The following is a 9,441-nucleotide window of genomic DNA, read 5'->3' as shown; positions in this document are numbered from 1 at the left end:
AGTGGATAGGTACAAGAATTGAATATTGATACTATCCACTCAGATTGTCTCCATTGGGATAGTAGCAGTGACAATGTGATGGGAGTAGAAGTACTAGTCACTGGTCTATGGTGGTGCATACCACCAGTGGTTGGTGGTGGTTGTCCTTCATTCTTAAAGAGGACCAAAATGACATCACTATTTTAGAGTCAAGATTACAGTGTGCCTGACTGGCCAATCAGATCAGTATCGCTTGGAAGGCTCTACCACAGGTCAGACACAAGTAGTTCACAAGAACATTTGGAGGGGAGATATCTCTAAATTTGCACATCTCACATTTCTTTTGAGCTATTGCAATTTTGCTTTGCTCATGGAGCATATGGAGCATCTTCCCTGATGTGGGCACACCCTGCTAAGAGGTCCTTTGGCAGTGTCTCCTATGTCACACAAGCTAGGTGGTGCAGTGAATAGAGTGCCAGGCCTGAAGTCAGGAAGAGTTATCTTTGTGAGTTCAAGTTTGGCCTCAGACACATACCAGCTGTGTTACCTCACGTAAGTCACCACCACTGGTAGGCAGTGGCAGAAGTATACACTGGTAGAAGTTTCATTTTACAGGTGCAACAAGTGTGACTACAGCATGATTGTGGTGGAACAGGTTGATACATACATAGAATTAAAACACATCAAAGGCTTAAGCCTCCAAACAAAATACTGATGCTAGCATTTCCTTAACTGTGGGCTGAACCAGTTATAACAGGAGTTTATAGTTTTAATTTTATTAATAAATAGTAGAGGTGAGAAAATATCACAATTTTGTATTAAAAGAGGCACAAAATGACTTCTGAAAAAGTATAAGGAAACAACATGTACAACATGTTGGAATATGTAGAAGCAGAGAACAGTATATTGTCTTCCAAATCTACATAAGCCCACAGTATGTGCAAACAGGAGCACATCGAAAAAAAAAAAAAGCTAGATGTGGAATTGTGGGATCATAGGCAAGCACCCTTACCTAAGCTTCAATTTTTTTCTTCTGATTTGTGATTTTTTTGGTGGCCACTGTAGTTCCAGAAATCTAAGGTTCTAGAATTTTACTATTAATGAGACACTATGTATGAGAAGGGTGGAGCCACTTCTTTCTAGAGCTCTTTCCTCTTATCCTAGAATCTTTAAGTGCTGCAGAAACATCTGGGGCTGTGTGAGAAGACCTCTCACTCATTTCTATCCTAATGGGCACCATGCTTCTCTACTACATAGGCTTTTTTCTCCTCAGAGCAGGTGAGTCCCTGATATAGATAAGAAACCCTTTACTCAAAATTTCCAAATCTAACTCTAAACCTTTTCCTTGTGTTTCTAACACCTAGCTCCTTCCTCAGCTGTTTCTCAGCTCTTTTTTCCTTTCTCCGCAGATCCCATGGATGCTGGCATCACTCAGAACTTGAGGTATCTAGTTATAGGGATAGGACGTAAAGTAACACTGAGATGTGACCAGGATCTGGGACATAACTATATGTATTGGTATAGAAAAGACCCTGGGTTGGGGCTAAGGCTTATCCACTATTCTACTAATGTGAACCTTATCGACAAAGGAGAACTGTCAGATGGCTACAATGCCTCTAGGACAGAGAAGCCTTTCTTTCTTCTGATCCTGGAGTCTACAAACAAAAACCAGACATCTGAGTATTTCTGTGCCAGCAGTTTAACCACAGTACAGCAGAGTATCTTCCTCCTTGAACAAAAAGGTCAATCATAAAAGACAACATGGCTGAGATGTATCTAGCCCAAATCCAAAAATAAAAGGGGGGGGAAAGAGATAAGGAAATGTTCCAGGGACATGTATCAACACAGCATTATTGTTCCTTAAGATCACTTAATGGGTGATTCTCTTTTGCCTTTCGTGAAAGTGGGAAATTGCACAGGAAGGACGGCCTAGAATTCGGTGGCTGAGTCCCTGCTGCCTGATCACAACCAACTCTTTACCTAACACCTGTAATTATAGTTTTCCAATAATAAAGATGATGGTGGTGATGGTGATATGTAGCATTTAGATAGTTTCTTAAGCTTTGCAAAGTATTTTACAATATTAGCTCATTCTATTTTCACAACAGCTTCTGGGAGGTAGGTGCTATTTTACAGATGAGGAAACTGAAACAGATAGAGGCAAAATTCTTGCCAAGAATCATACAGCTAACAAGTGTCTGAGTTGAGATTTGAACTCAGGTCTTTTTAACTCCAAGTTCAGTACTCTATCCATTGCACTACTAAGCTGCCTTTTACATTCATAGAGTGGTTTAATTAATGATATAGCAGCTCCATGTCTTTTCTATGACCCATATAAATACCCGTGTTAATTACAAACCTGGATGGAAGTTCTAATGCATAAGACCACAAGATCATATATTCAGGGATAGACACAACTTAGAAATCACCTAATGGGACCTTCTAATTTTCAAAACACTCCATTGCTCCCAATTCTTACCACCACCACCACGCCACCAACCCTGCCAGATTAGAAGTGTCACAGGGGAGCTTTCAGTGTGCAATGCCTAGAATCCCAGGTACAGTTCTCCTCTGCCCCATATGTCTTGAAGAGTTTTATCTGTTGCCCATCTCCTTGCTTTTGCAATGTGTGTCCCTTAGGCAATACATACCTCCTCACCTCTTCTCCTTATAATCGCTACTTTTTCTTCAAAATTTACTTCAAGGGCCACTTCTACATAAGAGCTTTATTAAAAAAAAATTATTGTTATTTTTTACTTAACACTAATTTATTTTCTCTCTCTTTCTCCTCCCTGTTAGAAAGGGTAGAAATAAAGCAAAATAAAATAAAACCACTTGTAATAAATAGGTATTGCCGAGTAAAACAAATTCCTGAATAGGACATGTCCAAAAAATATGTCTCTTTCTGTACCTGAGCCCATCATTTCACTGTCAAGAGATGGATAAACATGCTTCATCATCAATGTTTTGAAATAATGATTGGTCATTGCATTGATAAGAGTTCTCAAATCTCACAAAGTTGTTGTTACAATGTGTTGTTATTGCAATAATTCTACTTCTGCTGACTTCATTCTGCATCAGTTCATACAAGTCTTCCCAGATTTCTCCGAAATGGTCCTTTTCACCATTTCTAATAGCACAATAGCATCTCACAATATTAATACGATAATTAGTTCAGCCATTCCCCAAATGATGGACACCCCTTTAGTCTCCAATTCTTTCTCATCACAAAAAGAGCTGCCATAGATATTTTTGTGCCCATAGGACCTTCTCCTTCTTTCAGAAATATCTTTCTGGTGGTAGGCCTGATAATAGTATTGCTGGGACATCTTAGAAATTTTGTGACATAGAAACCAGTTATCTTCCACACCAAATCACAGCTCCCCAACAGTATATTACTATGCCTGTTTTCCTGCAGTCCCCCCAACATTTGTTATTTTCCTTTTTTAGCAACTTAGCCAATTCTATCAGAGATTCTTTCATTTTATTTCTCTGATTATTTAGTGATTTGGAACATTTTTTATACAGCTATTGATAACATATTTCTTCCTTAGAAAACTACTTATTCATATCCTTTGGCATTATCAACTGAAGATGGCTCTTATTATCACAAATTTGAATCAGTTCCTTACCTGTCTTGGAAATGAGACCCTTACCAGAGAAACTCATTGCAAAGATTTTTCTCCCTATTAGCTGTTCATGAAAACTTTCTTAAACCATCCACCCCCACCCCAGAACCAAATACCTCCTCCCCCTAATAATTACTTTATATGTATATATTATGTATACTATTATACGTATATGTTATTTCTCAAGATAAAAATTAAGTTCCCTAAACACAGGGATTGTTTCATTTTTGTCTTTTTATCCTCATTATCTAGCGCAGTACCTGGAACACTAGACACTGAATAAATGCTTGTATGATTAATAGACTTCTTGACTGACACAGTCTACCTTTCAGCCTTCCGTATGATAGCATAGTCACTCTTCCTACCCATTTCCAGTCCCCAGTCTTTTTCAGCCCTCTTCCTTTTCAAGGGTTTCTTTTTCTGGTTGGTTTTCCACTAGGTGGCAGTGGTGCATTCTGAATTTTTTTCTCACTTATTTCACTCCAGGTCTCTTAAATGACACAATTGGGTAAAATGAATTTCAACTAAGTCAATCAAAGGATGAATGATGAAAAAAATGTCTTTCTCAAGCAATGAGACTTCTTGCTCTCCAGTTGTTAATCTAACTTCTCATGAGACAATTATAATACATTAATAGTTCAGATTTAGAGTTTACAAAATATGTTCCTCATGACCTTGTCAGATTTGTGGCACAATTATTATCATTCCTATTTTGTAGATCAACAAACTGAGTCTCAGAGATGACATTCATGATCTATAATCCCATATTTAGAAAACTGCAGAGGTAAAAAAAAAATCAGATCTTCTAATTATTCTAAATCCAGTGTATTTGCTACTCTATCAGGTAGAGGCCTGGAGCACAATACCCATACCCTTTTCAGAGTGAATGCTTATCTAATGCTTTATTGAATTAACCTGGATTGAACTAAAAAGCCTAGAATGTATGATGGGCCTGAATCATTAGAAAAAGGGTACATTTTAAGGACAAGGATAAGAACAACAATAACAATAATATTTATGTAACACTTTAAGGTTTGCAAAATACATTCCATATATTATCTCGTTTGATCCTCACAACAATCTTATTAGGTAGGTGCTAGTCTTATCTCAATTTTACTGGTGGGGAAACTGAGGTGCATAAACTTTAAGTGACTTGGCCAGGGTTACATATCTAGGAAGTGTTTGAAGTGGGGATTTGAACCCAGGTCTTCCTTACCTTCAGTTCAGGATCCTAGCCACTATAACATGCTGCATCTTATTATATACTGGGAATATAGAATCTAGCCCTCTCTAGAGGGATAATCCTGTGGCTGTGTGTGCTCATGAGATGAGTGATGTCACAAAAAGATCTTACTTAGAAGGGCTGGATAATTGTCAGAGAGCTAGACTTTCCTCCCACTGGGGCAGAGCCCTGAACTAGACACATGCTTCATTCGTGCTCTAAACTCTCAATGAACATCCACTGCCTCTGCTGTGCAATCTTTTGTCTCTTAGGTGCAGGTGAGCTCTAACCACTGATGTAAAGTCTCATTGCTAGGTCAGACCAGTTTCAGCTCCAATCTTTCTGAAACATCTCACTTCGGGTGTTTGTCTCCTTCCTTCATAGGCCTTATGAATGCCAGAGTCACCCAGACTCCCAAATACCTGATCACAAGGACTGGTCAGAAAGCAATCTTGCAGTGTGAGCCAATGCCCACTTATGATGTCCTCTACTGGTACAGAAAGAAAGCAGGGCAAAGGCTACAGTTCCTATATGACTTTCGGGATAATAAGATAGTGGAGTCGAAAGTGGATAAGTCTAGGTTTACAGCTAAATGGACCAATTACTCATCCTGCATTCTCAACATTGCTTTCACTGAAGTGGAAGACTTGGCTGTGTATCTCTGTGCCAGTCGCAAAGGCACAGTATCACATGGTCTTCTCCTTTCTATGCACAAACCCAGTACAGGAAACAAGGGGATGGTATGCAGTTGGCTGAATGCAGAGTCATGACACAACCTGGGGGACCCTGGGGAGGCACTTAAGACATATGAAACCTAATATAAGCATGGGCATGTATTTAGTCCTTTTTATTGGGATTTCAAGAAGTGAGAATGCCCCTGAACAGGAGTTAACTAACTGTTGCTAATTTAACCAGCTGAAGATCCATCCAATATTCCTATACTATTCCAAATTCCAGCATCTTATTGACAAAGATCTAACTTGGAGAGTTTTTCAATAGTTTTCCTTAACTGATGTACATTATAGCTATGGCATTCTGATTACTGAGGAGAGAGAGAGAGAAGGAGGGGTGTGAAGGAGGAAGGAAGGGAGGGAGGGAGAGAGGGAGAGGGAGAGAGAGAGAGAGAGAGAGAGAGAGAGAGAGAGAGAGAGAGAGAGAGAGAGAGAGAGAGAGAGAGAGAGAGAGAGAGAGAGAGAGAGAGAGAGAGAGAGAGAGAGAGAGAGAGAGAGAAAGAGAGGAGAAGAAGAAGAAGAAAGAAGAAGAAGAAGAAAAACAAGAAGAAGAAGAGAAGAGAAGAGAAGAGAAGAGAAGAGAAGAGAAGAGAAGAGAAGAGAAGAGAAGAGAAGAGAAGAGAAAGGAGAAGTACAATTTGACATGATTTTTCCTTCATCTGTTCCTAATGACCACACATTCTATTCTAAAGGCTCACAAATCATCTCTTTAGTAATGTGTTGTAGAATTTTGCTAGTAACATCTCGTTGATCAACAGTTTTGAAAATCCACATTTACTCTTCCTTTTAAAAAGTTTCATTAATGCTTTTTTAATTTTTTACATTATATTCACTTCCCAATAATCTGAGCTGCCATTAAACCCTTCCTTCTAACAGTTGTAAGACAAACATCCAAATCCCTACCAGTACTCTGACATGCATACACTTTCCCCCTTTGTCTTGCACCATCCTCCTGTAGAAAGAAGGTATTAAAAGAAGTTTATTCATCATTAATGGTATGGTTCCCATCTTTTCTTCTAATTTCCCACTCCCAATTATAGGTTTTACTCTTTCTTTCATTTTAATTACTACTTTACACTCCACCTTCTGATACTGGAGTTTGTTTGCTTATTACTACTCCCTCACCTACCCTGTACTACCTCTTAAATTCCCCTGTCCCTGTTCCCTCCTATTTCCATGTTGATTGATATTAATGTATTCTTAGACTAGGCTTTTTGTATGTACATATTTGTTAGTGAGTGTGTGTGTGTGTGTGTGTGTGTGTGTGTGTGTGTGCGCGCACTCAACTTTCATGTCTAGTTCAGAAGAAAGTGAAGTTCATGGGATGTCCATTCACCTACTTCTTTCTCTATGTTTGAATAGTCATCATCTCATGTACTGCAATTATATGAGACAAGGTCCTTCCCTTTCTTCATTTCCTCTGGTATATTCTTATATTTAACCTATTTTCTTCTCCTAAGACTATTGAAAAAGAATAATGCCAACCCTAGGCTTATCTTTGAGTCTTCAAAACCTTAGGGTTCTGAGAAGGTGCTTGTTTTTATTCTCTTCCTATGAGAATGTAAATGATTCATAATCATACGATCTCAAGTACACTTACTTTTCTATATTCCTCAACATCTACACAGCTCCTGTTGAGTTTGACTTTTCATTAGGACTCCATGGAAGTCCTCTATCACATTTTTTTTAAATCCATTTTTCTCTTCCATGATTATATTCAATTTCTCTGCATAAGTGATTCTAGGTTGTAAACATTTTCCGTTGTATTCCAGGCTCTCTTCTCTTTATTTGGCAGTTGTCAGATCTTGTGCAATGCTGACATCAGATTCTTGGCAATAGAACTCTTTCTTTCAGGCTACTGCTGGTATTTCTTCTTTCATCTGGAAGCTCTGGATTTATGGTCATGACACTCTTAGGAGTTTTTGTTTTAATGTTTCTTTCAGGAGTCAATTGGTGGGTTCCTTCTATTTTCATTCTTCCCTCTGTTTCTAAATGATTTGGGAAGTTTTCATTGATGGTTTCTTTTAATTTGGTATGTAAGCTTTTTTTTGGGGGGAGAAGGGTCATGATTTTCACATTGATGATTTTTATATGTTCTCTCATTGATCTGCTTTCCAACCAGTTGGTATATATATATATATATATATATATATATATATATATATATATATATATATATATATTATATGTATATACGTATGTATATATATATATATGTATATATACGTATGTTATATATATATATATATATACTTTTATTTTCTTCAGTCTTTAAAAATTCATTATCTTGTTTTAATATTTATTAATATTGTGTTTACTATTATGGTATTAATGTTTTAATATTTAATAATATTTCATGGAGTCATTGCTTTATATTTGGCTTCCTCTAATCTTTTAAGTGACTGATTCTCCTCACCGTTTTTTCCTCTCTGTCCTTTCCTTTACATCCCCTTTTTTAACATTTTTATATAAAATTTGGAGTTCTGAATTCTTTCCCTTCCTCCATCCCCTTCCCACTCCCTGAGATGATAAGGAATCAGATATAGGTTATAGATGTGCAATTATATAAAACATATAACTATTACTCATTTTGTACAAGAAGATTGAAAAAAAGGAAAGAAAGTAACTGAAAAGGAGCATGCTTCAGTCTGTATTCAAACAATATCAGTTCTTTCTTTGTAGGAAGATAGAATGCTCTATCATGAGTGCTTTGGGATTGTCTTGGATCATTGTACTGCTGAGAAGAGTTAAGTCATTCACAAATCTTCATTGAACAATACTGCTATTTGTATGTACAATGTTCTCTTGGTTTTGTTCACTTTACTATGCATCAGTTCATATAAGTCTTTCCAGGATTTTCTGAAATCATCCTGCTTGTCATTTCATATAGCATAATAATATTCCATTTCAATCATATACCACACCTTGTTTAGCCATTCCTCAACTGATAGGTATTCCTTTGATTTCCAATTCTTAGCCACCACAAAAAGAGCTGCCATAAATATTTTTGTACAAATAGGCCCTTTTCCCTTTATTTGGAAGTCTTTGTGATATAGACTAGCAGTGGTATTGCTGGATAAAAGGCTATGCATAATTTTAAAGCCGTTTGAGAATAATACCAAATTACTCTCCCAGAATGGTTAGATCAGTTGGATGGTTGGATCCCAACACCACTAACAATGCATTTTTAGTGTCCTAATTTTCCCACACACCCTTCAACATCCAATATTGTCCTTTTTTGTCATATTAGCCACTCTGATAGGTGTGAGGGGGTACCTCAGAGTTGTTTTCATTTGCATTTCCCCAATCAATAGTGATGTAGAACATTTTTTCATATGACTATATATAGCTTTGATTTCTTTGTTTGAAAACTGCCTGTTTGTGTCCTTTGACCATTTATTAACTGAGGAATGACTTGTATTTTTATGAATATGACTCAATTCCCTATGTATTTGAGAAATTAGGCCTTTATCAGAGATATTTGTTGCAAAAACATTTTCCCATTTTTCTGTGTTCCTTATAATTTTGGTTGCATTGGTTTTATTGTGCAAAAACTTTTTAATTTTATATAATTCCAGTTATCTACTTTACATTTTGTATTACTCTCTATAACTTCTTTGACCCTAAATTTTCCCCTTATCCATAAATCTGGCAGATAAACTATTCCATGCTCTCTTAATTTGCTTATTGTATCACTCATTAAGCGTAAATCATGTACCCATTTTGATCTTACCTTGGTATGTGGTGTGAAATGGTGATCTATACCTACTTTACACCACACTGTTTTCTAGTTTTTCCAGCAGTTTTTGTCAAATAACGAGTTTTTGTTCCAAAAGCTTGGATCTTTGGGTTTAACATATACTAGATTACTATAGTCATT

The 9,441-nt window shown here is 37.0% G+C and overlaps 1 protein-coding gene across 1 annotated transcript in view; it reads left to right on the top strand.

Moving 5' to 3' along the window:
* The first annotated feature begins 1,202 nt into the window (after nucleotides 1–1,202).
* Nucleotides 1,203–9,441, top strand: part of LOC110216292 (T cell receptor beta chain MC.7.G5-like) — a 69,311-nt gene continuing 61,072 nt past the window's right edge. The window contains exons 1-2 of the mRNA XM_078149861.1: nucleotides 1,203–1,257; nucleotides 1,389–1,697. Coding sequence (XP_078005987.1) covers nucleotides 1,209–1,257; nucleotides 1,389–1,697 — 358 coding nt within the window. The 5' untranslated portion in view covers nucleotides 1,203–1,208. The remainder of the gene's footprint in view (nucleotides 1,258–1,388; nucleotides 1,698–9,441) is intronic.

Source organism: Phascolarctos cinereus, unplaced genomic scaffold, assembly GCF_003287225.1.
Source record: "Phascolarctos cinereus isolate Bilbo 61053 unplaced genomic scaffold, phaCin_HiC Scaffold_1;HRSCAF=81, whole genome shotgun sequence".
In the NCBI taxonomy this organism is placed as follows: Eukaryota; Metazoa; Chordata; class Mammalia; order Diprotodontia; family Phascolarctidae; genus Phascolarctos; species Phascolarctos cinereus.
Note: the sequence above shows the minus strand (reverse complement) of the source record. Positions and strands in the feature narration are given on the sequence as shown.